Source organism: Callorhinchus milii, unplaced genomic scaffold, assembly GCF_018977255.1.
Source record: "Callorhinchus milii isolate IMCB2004 unplaced genomic scaffold, IMCB_Cmil_1.0 Scaffold6, whole genome shotgun sequence".
NCBI lineage: Eukaryota > Metazoa > Chordata > Chondrichthyes > Chimaeriformes > Callorhinchidae > Callorhinchus > Callorhinchus milii.
The window spans coordinates 13609590-13624843 of NW_024704747.1; the positions used below are offsets into that span (position 1 = coordinate 13609590).

At 46.2% G+C, this 15254-nt stretch overlaps 1 protein-coding gene across 1 annotated transcript in view; it reads right to left on the reverse strand.

Annotated features, from left to right (window-relative positions):
- Positions 1-8016, reverse strand: part of agap1 (ArfGAP with GTPase domain, ankyrin repeat and PH domain 1) — a 159644-nt gene extending 151628 nt beyond the window's left edge. The window contains exons 1-3 of the mRNA XM_042336078.1: positions 7973-8016; positions 3813-3824; positions 318-403 (exon numbers count right to left, since the gene is read on the reverse strand). Coding sequence (XP_042192012.1) covers positions 318-403; positions 3813-3822 — 96 coding nt within the window. The 5' untranslated portion in view covers positions 3823-3824; positions 7973-8016. The remainder of the gene's footprint in view (positions 1-317; positions 404-3812; positions 3825-7972) is intronic.
- Between the last annotated feature and the right edge of the window lie 7238 nt (positions 8017-15254).

Consider the following 15254-nt stretch of genomic DNA (forward strand, 5'->3'; position numbering starts at 1 on the left):
GGGCAGGGGGTCAGGGAAAATACTAATAATAATACTTGCATCTGATTTAGCGCCTTATCACGTCATTGAGATGTCTCAAAGTGCTTCATAGAATATATTGTAAAGTGGATTGACTGTGTATTTTGTGAACGAAATGTAACAACCAATTGTATACAGCCGTGACCCACAAACAGCCATAGATGAATGACCCAATTTTTTTTGAGGGATTGTTATCCCCAGAAAGCGATCTGCCAATCAACTAACAACTGGGTTCCTACTTTCTGCTGATAAGAAGTCTCAGCACTAAGTAGAGGGGAAATGTACACTGTAATACGCACCTGTGCCTCCGGAGGGCCCCCTTCGTCCCTAATCAGCAGCAGGTAGCTCTGTCCATCCACCACAATCTCCTTCTTAAAACGCCCACCTGTCGCACAAGCAGGTTATTGTGAAAGGCAGAGGCACACACACACACACACACACACTGACAGGGACCAGGGCACAAGAACGACACAAATCAGAGACACGCACAGACACAGAAACACACACAGCCGCAGACACACACTCAGACATGCACACAAACGGGCACACACGTGCATAGACACACACACACAGGCACTCACACCCACGCAGACAACCATAGTCAGACATCCACACACAGACAGATATAGATAGCTACAGACACATATAGACACACAGGCCCGCAGAGACACTCTGAGCTTTGAAATGAGGTAGATGAAATTTAGAAAGACGAGACAGGACTGCAATGTGAAGGCTGGTTGTCACACACTGAAACACACAAACTAAACACGCCAGACTCACACAGAACACCACTGGTCCAGGGAGCAGTGACAGGCCAGCCTGTGCCATGTGGCTGAGGTAAGTCATACTTTGGGAAGAGCTGTTCCCAGCAGATTCCTGTCTGAACACGAAGAAGGGCTCGAGACTCAAATTGTGTTCAACTTCTGACTAGTATATCTCTCCCCGCACCAGACCCCTCCACACACAATAGAATCAAAGGCTTACAGCATAGAATGTGGCTGTTCAGTCCATCACGTCTGCGCTGGTGCACACTCTCCTACTGGAGATCCTGACTCTAATCCCATTCTCCTGCCCTTTCCCCAAATGCAGTAACATTTTTGCTCAAGTGTTTATGCATTTCCTTTTAAATGCTGTTGCCAACCCGGCTTCCACAATCATTCTCCAGCAGTTCTCTGTGCAAACAAACAATTTGAATCTGCCTTTATTCTTCTCCGGATGATCTTCAAATCAGACCATACCCTCTGGTTACTAATTCACCTATTAATGGAAACTCTCTATTCGCTCGATCAAAACCATTCTGATTTTTTAAAGTGCTCATTATCTGCATTAATTTCATTGCAGGTAAGCAAACAGTGCTGACAGCTGAACCTTATGCAAATTACAGCATCAACTAAAAACCTGTTGTGTCAGAAGTTACATTGCGATGCTGTGCGAGAGCTCCCCTCTCCACCACATTCCCTCACTCTGCACTCTTTCTCTCTCCCTCTGCGTTTTCTCTATCTCACTCACACATGCTCCAATGTGAATAACTGGTGTGCAATAACTACATTCCCAGGAATCTAAGCTTGGGAAGGGGAAAGCTCCAACACTCCACAATGTGACAGGTGAGCCCTGGGGCGGGGCTTCAGGTGAGCACTGGGGCGGGGCCTCAGGTGGAGCACTGGGGCGGGGCTTCAGGTGAGCACTGGGGCGGGGCCTCGGGTGAGCACTGGGGCGGGGCCTCGGGTGAGCACTGGCGGGGCTTCAGGTGAGCACTGGGGCGGGGCCTCGGGTGAGCACTGGGCGGGGCTTCAGGTGAGCACTGGGGCGGGGCCTCGGGTGAGCACTGGGGCGGGGCCTCGGGTGAGCACTGGGCGGGGCTTCAGGTGAGCACTGGGGCGGGGCCTCGGGTGAGCACTGGAGTCAGGTGACCATCCACAGCTGAGCAGGAGCCTCTCGTTCTTGCAGAATGTACAGAATGACCGAGAAAGGCTCTGGAGGTTTGGAACCAGTGCTGCTCAGTCACTGATTGCACAAACCCGCTGGCAGATGCCCGTCTGCACTGCTGTGAGGCATGCGTCACTCCACATACCTGTTAATGCAAAGGGGAAGTGCTGAGAGCCACCTCACTGGTTACACAGCATGCCGAGGGAACCAGCCGGGGCACAATTATTGATCATGAAATAGGATTTGGCTCATTAACGTAAGCATTTTGTTTCAAAAATGCCTTACTTCCTCTTATGAAACTTGTGATTGCAAAACAAACTCAACTTCAATATTGTGCTGATTTTTTTGCCTCATCATCTTAACAGGTTTGGGATATAAAGCCCAGTGCTCCTCATTCAGGTGTCAGGATTTGCTTTAAAATCAACCAAGATTGCAGCTAACCAGCCAAGCCTAAGATGCAGAAGACACTTCGACCCATTTGATCTCATCCTCCCAGAATACAACAACAACACAGGAACATTCAGCCCTTTGAGCCTGTTCCACCATCCATTAGTTCATGACTGATCTGTACCAACTCCAATTACCCGCCTTTGCTCCGTATCCCTTGATTACCCTGACCTATCAAATATCTATCCACAAACAGAAGTCGCTCGGAACACTCAGGAGGTCAGGCAGCATCTATGGAGAAAGCGTCTACGGAGAAAACAACTTGCTTTTTCTCCATAGATGCTGCCTGACCTCCTGAGTGTTCCCAGCGACTTCCGTTTTTGTTTCAAATTTCCAGCTTCTGCAGTATTTTGCGTTTTGAATATCTATCCACCTCAGTCTTGAAAAATGTAATTGATCCAGCATCCACAGCCTTTTGGGGAGAGAGTTCCAAATTTCTACTACTTGTCGTGTGATAAACTGCTTCCTGATTTCACTCCTAAATGGCTCAGCTCTAATTTTAAGATTATGCCCCACTTAGGAAATAGTTTCTCTGTAGCTACCCTTTCAAATCCCTTTATCATTTTGAACACCCCAATTAGATCATCCCTCAACCTTCTAAATTCGAGAATACAAGCCAAGTTTATGTAACCTGTCCTCATAATTTAATCCTTTAAGCCCTGGTACAATTCCAGTAAATCTGTGCTGTACCCCTTCTGTACCCACTCCAGGGCCAATATATCTTTTTTGATACACCAACTTGCATTTATCTTCACACACAATACCCACTGTACTAGCCTCCCTTACTGAATTTACTGATTCCTAAAGATTACTAAAGAAATATTTCCTGGTGTCTCTCACTCTTTCCCAGGCCCTAGTTCAGCGTGAAAGCAAACCTTTCCTAAGCCTTGAATATTGGGTCTGCCAACAACCCAAGAGTACAAAGGGGACAGGAAGGCTCCATTACATAACACGGCCATGTAACTAAGCACATTTTCCAGATGGTGACCACAGCCCACAAGTAAATGTACAATGACTCTCTCCCATTGAATTACAACAATTGACCGGATGGTAGAAGACCTTTCAACCCACTGTACACAGTGTCGTTGTGTGCTCCTCCTATGAAGCCATCTACCCTATTCCTTTTCCCTCTTTATCCTCTCCCTTACAGAACAATGAGGCTACGAGGCACAAGTGCTCTGGACTTCCTTGTCAACATCAACAAGACAAATGGGGTCGATGGCCTTTGAAGATGGATCTTTATAGACAATAACATGGGGAGGTGGTGACTAAAGTGAGATGCCTAATGGACATATAAGACTCAACATTACAAGGATGGCACACTGAACAATCAGACTCTACTGTGTTGTGCAGTGTGGTGCTGGGCCACGTCCTCCATGATGAAAAGATTTGCTGCTGTCACGATTACACAGTAAAATTACCTGCATCCATGTCTGCAAAGAATGGAACATCCCATTGTGAGTTACGGCACTGAGAGAGAGGTCCACACCACCACACACTGCTCCCCCATCTGGCTAGTGCGTGCCCACAGGCCAAACCCAGCTAACAATAGACGGTTAGGGTTTTTTGCTCTTGCAATTGGGTCGGAATAAAATAATTCTCGCATTTCCTCTACAAAATACACAGTCAGCCAACTTTACAATATATTCTGTGAAGTGTTTTGAAACGTGATAAAGCACTATGGCAAGTATAATCATTATTATTATTGATTTGTAGTGCCTTGTCACGTAATTGAGACGTCTCAAAGTGCTTCACAGGATATGTTGTAAAGTGCAGTGGCTGTATTTTGTGGGTAAAATATAGCAGCCAGTTTTGCACACAGCAATGTCCCACAAAGCCAAGGAATAAGTGGCCAATGTTATTTTGGGGGATTGATGGCCAGGATGGTAGAGAGAAACTCCCTTGTCTTGTTGAATCGTGCCAAAATAAGTCCCTCTGAGTGCAGGAGCTGCTGTGTGATGGCTTCACATTCCCGCAGCCTCACCTGAACACAACCACCACAGCTCACAGCCGGCCTGCTATTCAGTCATTCATTTTTTCAGCAAGAGGGCAAAACAAGCATTTTTTTTGGGTGTGGGGTTGGGGGGAGGAAATCAACACCGCGTCTGTTCAAAACAGACACCAGGCACTGATACCAGCTTCCTGCGGGGCTGCAGAGCTCAAATTAAGGAAGCTCGGTGTTTGAAATCTCCAAATCCACATATAACAGTCTGACGTCAGCACAGGGCTCTGTTAATCATCTCTTTTGCCATGGGTTATGTTGGAATTTAGCTGTGACCGAAGAATAAACAGCACTCCCTCCCCTGAAGATTGAGCTGGGTTGAGCTTTGTTAGGTAAGGGTATAAAGGGATATGGCGGGTAAATGGAGTTGAAGTACAGATCAGCCATGATCTAATTGAATGGCAGAACAGGCTTGAGGAGCTGAATGGCCTACTCCTGTTCCTACGTAGGTGGTGGATCCGTCACTGTCTGCGAGTGTCCAGCCTTTCTTGGCTCCTGGGCCCACTGGCTGCCCTCTGTGAATCTGCCATTTGTCAACACTCACACACTGGAGATGAATAGGAATAGGAACAGAGAGGGATTCCCAGGCCCTAGTTCAGGGTGCCCTGAGGATGACCGTACTGGATGAGCCACGCAAACCCAGAGGCAAGTGACATTGCCCACCTTTGGGTCTGTATGTTACGCTGCACTAGGCAGTGAGCTCACCACAGGAAACAGAGAGAAACTGCACTGTTTTAAAAACAGTCCACTTGTACCCCTCTCTCTCCCACTCTTCCTCCCCCTTGTGTCGCACTGTTGTTAACCAGGAAACAAAGTGTTTCCCATTCATTTGCCAACATCATTTTGGCATCTGGGGAAGCAGAGCCCGGAACCATCAGGTGCACGTACAGGATGCTGTAACTGTTTTTTTTTTACAGCTTTGCAGCCAAACTGAAATCGGAACTACATGTACTGCATGAAGAGATTTTACTGCCTGAAGTGAATGAAGATGGGTGCGTGGGCGCTATCTTTTAAGAGCCTCTCAAACTAATAATAATAATAACAATCCTTCCATGTGATATATGCCTTATTATGTTGTTGAGATGGCTCAAAGAGCTTCACAGGATATACTGTAAAGTGGATTGACTGTGTATTTTATAGGTGAAATGCAATGCGGCAGCCAGCTTGCACATAGCAGTGTACCACAAACAGCCATGGTGTGAGTGACCAATTTTATCTAGGGGGTTTGTTGACCAGGACACAGGAAGAGAAAAACTCCCTTCTCTTTTTGAAAAATGCCACGCGATCTTTAACATCAGCCTGAGCAGGCAGACGGTTTACCGTCTCATCCAAAGGATAAGGATAAGAAATGAAAACCAGGAGGGAGTGAGTGGATTATAAACCATTATAATCATTATTGGTGTTACCAAATTTGGAATACTGTGTGCAGTTCTCATCGCCGCAGTATAAAAGGGATATTGTAGCGATTGATAAAATACAGAGGAGGGCAACTAGAATGATTGAGGGGATGGAGGGACTGGATATGAAGAGCAATTCCAGTGACCTGGGCATGTTCACACTGGAAAAGAAAATGCGAGGCAACATGGTTGTGTTTTTTAAGATTCTAAAGGGACGGATAATGTAGACCATGATAAGCTGTTCTGTCTTGTCCAGAACAGTAAAACCAGAGGACATGGCCTGCAATTGAAGGGGGGTAAATTCAGAACAAATCTGCGGGAACACTATTTCAGCAAGTGAGTAGTAAATGTATGAACAGGCTCCCTATGGAGATGGTTGAAGCAGACAGTGTTGATTCTATCATAAGCAAATTAAATAGATTTATTTTAGGAAATAATATCTCGGGATACAGTATATAGTTTGGGACATGACGTGCACTCGGTGACTGCCAGGAAGGTGGAAGGTGAACTGGATGGACTTTGGTCTTCCCTCATCTGGCAATTCTTATGTTCTTATGATGGACTGTGTATTTTGTGGGTGAAACTGCCACAAGCTTTCTCTTGACTGAGGTCGTTTTGACAGAAGGAACGATATGTCCAATCAGAAAGATCCCTGGAAGTGGGCTGTCGGAGAGAAATGAGGCCAGCGGAGATTGAATGAGGAGAGCGCAGGCAGAAAGTCTGTGTCTGTTTGGCAGAGTTCACACTAACCAGGAGAAGCAGGGCAGGAGCAACTGTACATTTAAAGGCGCATTTATGTTTTGGAGCAAAGAAAACAAGATCAGCAGATTTGTTCAGCTTCTGCAGTAATGAGTGGGAAGGAGGAAATATTATACAGCGGAACAAAATATCTGTGCGTCTTACAGCGGAACATGATAAATGAAGCATTTTCATGCAAAAATACTGATCACAAAATTCAGCAATTTCATCTAAAATTTGGGTGAGAAGGTGACGTGAGAATTCTCACTGTCTGATGGTCCACTCCTGACGATGCGCCAGTGGTTACGCTCTCAGCACTGCACTAGCAGAGACCTCCTCACCGGTGTTGTATAAATCAGGGACTGACAGCTGGGGGCAATTCCCAGGATACGGTCGGTCTGGGCAGAGAACAGCTACAACAGCACAGGAGCAGAGGTGTAATGGGAGGATCTTTATACCTAACCATGTCTATTTGAATCCCACTGTGGAACTTCAGCATGAGCTGGAGTCCTGAGGACATGGAGGTGAGGAGGAGATATTAATACTAATCTTAACATTTGATATGGAACTTTTCACATCGGTAGGGCCTCTCAAAGCGCTTCACATAGCGACGGAATATACAGACGATCACGACAGTCAATTGCACCTAGCAACATCCCACAAACAGCCATGAAAAGTGAATGACCGCTTATAACTGGGGGATTGTTGGCCAGGACACCAGGAGAAACAAACTCCCTTCACTTTTTGAAGACTGCGATGGATCTGTAACGTCCACTGGAACAGGCAGCTGGGACTTTGGTTTAATATCTCATCTTAAAGATGGCACTTCTGACAATGTAATGCTCCCCAGCACTGCACTGGAGTGTCAGTATTGACTGTGATCTCAAAGTCCTGACGTGGGGCTTGAAACCTTCTGACTCAAGAGGCGAGAGTGCGATTGGCTGTTCCAGGCTGACATCCACGGTGTGGAAAGGGAAAGAAACCAAATCAGTGAAGGATGATATTATCTCACATACGAATGAGTCTTATTATTATTAATATTATTATTATTCGTGATTATTCAAGTAATTCTCTGCTTTGAGTAAATATTGATTTCCCCGAATTTTGGCGGGGTTTCTCTGGGATTTGTTTCTCATCCCCTTAGCCAGGAGAGACATGGCGGAGGTGGGGGCTCCCTGAGAAATGGGCTTGATAATAATAATAATAATCCTTGCATTACATTCAGTGCCTTTGCGCCACTAGGGGCTTTTTCTCGCTTTTTCCAGTCCATGTATCTACATAAATAAGGCCAGATATAACAAGATTAGATTAGACCGGAATACCTTGTGGGTCACTCGGGCCCCCTTTAAATCAAAGCATTGTTTCATATGCCAGCCTAATGGCAGCGCCCCACATACAGGACTGTAACAACCATACAAGCAGAAAGTGACGTCTCTTTTATTACCTTCAGGTGACTCCTCCTGGACATAGGTCCCCGTTAGGTAGCGGTGAACCAGGGCTGATTTACCGCTCGCTAAGTTGCCTACGATACCCTGAAAGACAAAGCAACAGACCTCGGTAAGAGGCCGGGAAGCAAGTGGCAGCTGCTTACACAGAGACTGCATTAGAGTTTCAAAAATGTACGCACATGCATATCCAAAAACACTGTACATCCTATGTGAACATGGCTAACACGGATCAATCAACTGGTAAGTTTCATTTCAGCCCAACCCCCAAGATCTGATTGACAAGTTTTTGGGTTGGACCTGCCAGTTGATTGGTCCGTGTTAGTACGATCATCTGACGCAAGCGAGAAAACTAAGACCTTTAACTGACAAGTCTTGGATTGGAAATAAACTGGGTACACAGTGCGCACCGTGTGCCAATTTTTGTGCACAGGCAGATTTTTTTGCATAATGTGCACACAATTTTGTGTTAATGTGATCTCCGTTACAGAACGGCACACAGAGCTCAGAACCTCATTCACGCTTGTTCATACAGCTATTTATAATAGTAATGGTCAGAGATGGCCCCTTTCATGTTGGAAGGGCAGAATTTACTATAGTGTGTAGTGACTGTATTTTGTAGGTGAATGCGACAATTGATTTGTGCAGAGCAACGTCCCGCAAACAGCCATGGAGTGAATGATCAGTTATATCTGGAGGATTGTTGGCCAGGATACCAAGAGAAGCTATGGATCTTTGACATCTGACAATGCATCCCCAGGACTGCACGGGAGTATCTGCCGAGACAGTGGTAAACATACCCCTGGAGTATTTATAGGCAAGTTTGATCAGGATCGTTACAGCAATATTCAAGTACACCTAAATCAAGAGGAAGTGAAGAGAATGTTTGGCCAGTCAACCGAGCTGTTAAAGGGATACATCGCACACAGTGAGAGAGTAGGATGGAACCTGGGATCACAGATTTAAAGGAGTTGAACTTAATTGGAATGGACTTCATCAGAGTTGCTGGCACTGGGATTGCAATGTCACGCAACCAATAAACCAATTTACACCCCATGGAATAATGGGAGAAATTGAGGAAATGAAGTGCAGACCCAATCATATAGCAGGAGGGACACACCGGACGTCCAGGCCTGGCTGACCACATCTGAACACTGCTGACAGTAAATGCAGAACAGTGCATCCTCACAGTATATCTACCTTACTGCTGGGAGGAGGGGGGCGGCGATCGTGAACGAGGGGGCATAAATTTAAGAGCAGCATCAAAAGGCTTTTTATTTTGGTCAGCCTGGTGTCTGACACTCGCAGAAACCGGATCACCATGTTTAAAAGCATCCAAACCAAACTGAGAATTCCGTGTATCCCATGTATACATAGAAATTCTAGAGATGCTTACTGGAATGGAATGCACACTTTCTCCCTGGAAGTATGCATCCTGCTTACCTAATTCCAGAAAGCATTAAGCATAGTTTGGCAAGAGCCAAGGCTTGAGGAGCCCAGATATTGCGTTGGAGGTAATTGCTGGAGTCCAACCAGCTAAAACCACATAGCTTGCCATTGAGAGCATTGTCTGGCAAGCTTTCCTGCTGCTTGTCCAGCTACGACCACGCTACTTGTTAGGGATGTGGCTTGCAGAGTTAACAGGAGCAGAGTGGGAAGAATTCCTGCTACCAGTGACTGGTCTGCTCTTCCAGGTCCTGCTGATGAGCCAGGCTGGCTGTGCAGTGTCATCAGCAGTGTCCTGGAATACTGCGGATCCGCCTGACTCAGGAACTGGACCGGAGACCGTCACAGAGGGTTAGCTTGATTCTGATATTCCGTGTCTAAACGAAGAGCTCATTCAGTGAGCAACACACGATGGGCCAATGCCTCCTCCTGTGCTGTTAAATGTGATGATTGCATGTATGACTGAGGAAAACACATGCGAGTGATTTGCTGGCAGCATTCTCATCTCCAAGTCCCGATAATTACAAAGTACTTTGGTTTTACAACCTTATCTGATGCCTTAGGTATTTGCAAGAGCCCCCCTCCCCCGCTACCACCCTAGTTCTCTCTCATTTAGTGTGAGCATTAGTCCAACTGTCCAGCGCCTTGGGACGTCCTCCCAATGTGGAAGGCGCTCTATAAATGGAATCTTGTTGTTGTTGTTGTAGTTGGCAGCAGGCCGTTACTCCCATCACTGGGTGAGTGATGGTCGCCACTCTCAACGTGGGTGGGCTGGGCAGGAGACTGCTGCTTGTCTAGCCCGGGCTTTGTGTTTTAGTTCATCATCAGGGTGTCAAATGTGTGACAAATGTACCTGGAGAGAGGACAGCGCTCGAGTGCTGTGGGAGCTTGATGAGACATGTATGTAAGGAGGGAGGGAGAGAGAGAGGGAGGTGTCTGAAACAGGACGAATATTGGATTCATCGTCACAAACAGAACTCACATCCAAAATCATTAAACCAGACCTCACTCTCACTCTGAGCACCATCCGACCTCCTGTGTAAACAGACAGTCTGACAGACGGTTACATCCTTGGCATAAAACTTGCCAGAACACACTTTCCTCAAATGACTTCCATAAAATGACTTTCCCTTGTGCAGGTCATCTGCATCAGTCACCCACCCCTCTCCCCACCATCCGCTCAATAACTAGCCTTTAAAGGAGCTCTCTCTTTGGTATGTCAAAGATTCCAGCTGCACAAGCAAAAACTGCAACAACAGCAACAACAACTTGTATTTATATAGCGCCCTTCACACAGGGTAGCATCTCAAAAACACTTGACAGTGGTGGAGCCTGATGCTGAACAATGTGGGAGTTAAGGAAGGTCTTCATGCACAACCTGATGATAGGGAAGGAGGGGGCAAGGCAGAGGGATTGAGAGAGAGTGTTCCAGAGTTTCGGGTTGTAGAACAGAGGGACAAACAGGAGACCAGTCGAGCAGAAGCGATGGGCAGTCGATTGGGTAATAAGCAGGTCGGAGACGTTGGGAGGTGTCAGGGCATGAACGGATTTGAAAACGAGTGAGAGGATCCTGAAATCGATCCATTTGGTAATTGGGAGCCAGTGGAGCCTGGCAAGGACTGGTGTGATGGGGGTTTCCCAGCCTGTGCACAGCATGAGGGGCTCAAGCAACAGTGCCATCACCAGGTGCCCCCCCACCCCCACTGCATCTGTTCACCAACAGGCCATAGCAAGGTGAGCTGGGCCAGGTCAGCGGATACAACCAAAACATCAGATTTATTTTAGATGAAACGCAAACTCAGGAGCAACCAAACATCTAATCTAAAACATCTAATCTAAGCCTCACTCACACTTGTGTTCAAATCCCTTCACTCTCTGGCACCTCGCTACCCCTCTGACCTCCTCACTCCTCATTCCACCAACCAGCGCCTCCGCTCAACTGGCACCGGTCTCCTGCTCGTCCCTCACACCCTCCGCCCCACCATTGGAGATCGCGCTTTCAGCCGCTACTCCCCGAAACTCTGGAACACTCTCCCTCAATCCCTTTGCCTTGCCCCCTCCCTCCCCTTTTTCAAATCCCTCCTGGAAACCTGTTCCTCTTCGACTGTGCTTACAGCACCTCCCCTCCCACCCCGGCTCAGAATCAGGGTCCACCATTGTTAAGCGCTCTAGGACACTACCCTGCATGGAGGGTGCTATATAAGTGTAAGTGGTTGTTGTTGTAAAAGCATAGGTTAGGAAACGGTTACGTGTGTGAAGAGTGAATCTGCAGCACATGCAGCAACTATTATGGAGGGAAATAGACAGCAGATCACACCTCAACACTTCCCAGCTTGCTTGTGTGCCACTGCAAACCATGGTTAGAAATTATTCAATCCGATCTTGCGATATTGAGCTGCCATGATCTGATAAAGTGTCAAAACAGTGAATAGCCGCCCTCCTGGTCTTGTTACGAGTTCAATCCCCACACTGGGAATTTGAACTCACAGTTCACGCTCTCCAATGTGCTGCTGGGGGGAGGGCTGCATCATTGGAGGTGCCGTCCTTCAAATAAGATGCTAAATTAGGATCCCGTCCGTGCTTGCTCAGGTGGATGTTACAATAACTTGTATTTATATAGCACCCTGCACCAGGGGTAGCGTCCCGGAGCGCTTGTTAAAGATCTCATGGTATTTTTGGAAAAGAGAAGGGAGTTTGATTTCAACATATAATAATAATTCTTGTGCCTTTCAAAAGTTGAAACTTTTCAAAGAGAATCGCTGTCAACTGTAATGATTGTGGATTTGTCAGCATAAAAGTAAAGGCGTGATTGTCACTGTGACACTCTGCTGCATCTGCTGCAATTTATTACAAACACAACTTCACACACACGCACATGCATGCAATGACACACACACATCCTTAAACACACACACACATGCATCCCTACATACACACGAGCCTGCAACTACACACACATCACCCCTACACACACACTCTTGCACCCATATGCACACCCATGCAACGCTACACAAACACACACGCACCCCTAAACACAGAAGCACCCCTACACACTCACACACCCCTATACACTCACACATTCCTACACACTCACACACCCCTACACACTCACATACCCCTACACACAACCATACACACACACCCCTCCCTATACACTCACGCACTCAACTACATGAACATGTACATGCAACTATACAATCACCTACACACATCCAACTACACGTACACAAATAAATACATGCACATGCAACTAAACACACAGAACTACACCAACACACACACAGATGCAACTGTGCACACAGAGCACTCTGTCCTCTTGTCAATCTCTGCTCTCCACATCCTCCGCAGCCCTCGATGTCTCTGACAGGCACTTGTGGTGATGGGGACATGGATCAGGATTAATTCAAGCCCCATTGACCTTGTACTTTCAGTGAGTAGCCAGGCTCTCTCCACTGTACTCCCTTTATCAGGCCCCACTCGCAGTATGCCGCATTGCTGACTGACTAAAATGTCACCAAATAGGCACACGTTCATGTAATAAATGTTCTCTCCCCTACTAACATCGCTTAATAATAATAATAATCCTTGCATTTGATTTAGCGCTTTTCACGTCTTCTAAATGTCTCAAAGCATTTCAAAGTGAATTGACTGTATATTTGTGGGGGAAATCACTGTAAAATACCAGTGAGCGGAGAAGGCAGAGAGTTGCAGAAAACGCAGCTTAGACACTGAAGGCTCAGCCATAGTGGACGAGGGAGGGGGTGAGAAATGAGCAGCAGAGCATTGGGGAGAGTGAAGGGAAGGGAGACATGGTGTGGGTCAAGGTGCCTAACCATCTGCTGTCTGAGGTTCACTTTGCCTGATTTACACAGGACAGTACAGTGTACCCCACGTCGTACCATTAGTGTGTCAGCCTGACTCACACACTCCAACTGACGCTCCAGTGCAGTGCTGGGGGAGTGCTGCATTGTCAGAGGTGCTGCCCTTCGGATGAGATGTTAAATCGAGGCCCTGTCTGCCTATTCAGGTGGATGTTAAAGATCCTGTGGCACTATTCAAAAAAGAAGGGAGTTTTGCCTGGTGTCCCGGCCAACAATCCCCCAAATAAAATTGGTCAGCAAATTGGCTGCCACGTTCACCCTCAAAACACAGTTACTGCACTTTACGGTGGCTCCTGTGAAGTGCTTTGGGACATCTTTCTGCAATGAAAGGCACTGCACTAAATGCAATTATTAGTTTACTTTCAAATACACACTAAACTTGACAGGATACTCACTGAAACACACTGAATTCTTCCTACATGATAAGGAACAATCTCAAATCCAGAATTATTATTAGTCAGAAGCTGCGTGAAATCTAGCAATCGACAGCCCAGTTTGAATCATTGCCAGCAAATGAAGCATCTCATTCCCTCTCAACTCCTCTGTGTTCCTTCACCATAAAAGCTCCAGCAGGAAGGACTCAAACTAAATGTCAGTGAGAACTCAGCACAGCCTACTCCAGATCATCCCCGCTCGTGAGTGAAGCGACATTTTCTCAGCACTCAACAGCATAATCCTGCCAACTTTCCATCAGATAAAATTAGTCATTCACTTCATGGTTGTTTGTGGACGTTGCTTTGCATGGGTTCTGTATTACATTCGCTATACTTAAGAATAGTAACCGTTGTATTTGATACAGCATCTCAAAATGCTTCACAGAATATACTGTAAAGCGAATTGACTGTATATTTTGGGGCGAAAAGCAGCAGCCAATTGTGCACAGCAGTGTCCCACAAACAGTCGTGGATTGAGTGACCAAATTATTATTTTTTTTCAAGGGATTATAATTCCAGGAAAAGCAATCCGCCAATTGACTAACAACCAGGGTCCTACTTACTATTAGGTAAACAGAGGTGTTCGCCCTGCCCGAGAATTGACGCAGGACCTCTTGCTTGTGAGGTGAATGCTCTAATCACTACGCTACACCACCACCAGTAATTCCAGGGAAGCACATAACATCTCAGCCATGTGAAAGGCGCTGTATCAAATGCAGATATTTTTATTTATTATAACCAGAAAGAAAGTTCAGATCCCGTTATCCAGAGCACTTTCGTCCCCGGGTTCTGACTCCACAAGCAATCCATCTCTCTGGGGTCATCACACAATCACACACACAGTAAACACAGAGTGATCACACTCACACAGTAAACATAGAGTAATCACACTCACACAGTAAACACAGAGTAATCACACTCACCCAGTAAACACAGAGTGATCATACTCACACGGTAAACACAGAGTGATCACACTCACACAGTAAACACAGAGTGATCACACTCATACAGTAAACACAGAGTGATCACACTCACACAGTAAACACAGAGTGATCACACTCACACAGTAAACACAGAGTGATCACACTCACACAGTAAACACAGAGTGATCACACTCACACAGTAAACACAGAGTGATCACACTCACACAGTAAACACAGAGTGATAACACTCACACAGTAAACACAGAGTGATCACACTCACACAGTAAACACAGAGTGATCACACTCACAAAGTAAAAACAGAGTGATCACACTCACACAGTAAACACAGAGTGATCACACTCACACAGTAAACACAGAGTGGTCACACTCACACAGTAAACACAGTGTGATCACACTCACACAGTAAACACAGAGTGATCACACTCACACAGTAAACACAGAGTGATAACACTCACACAGTAAACACAGAGTGATCACACTCACACAGTAAACACAGAGTGATCACACTCACAAAGTAAAAACAGAGTGATCACACTCACACAGTAAACACAGAGTGATCACACTCAAATAGTAAAC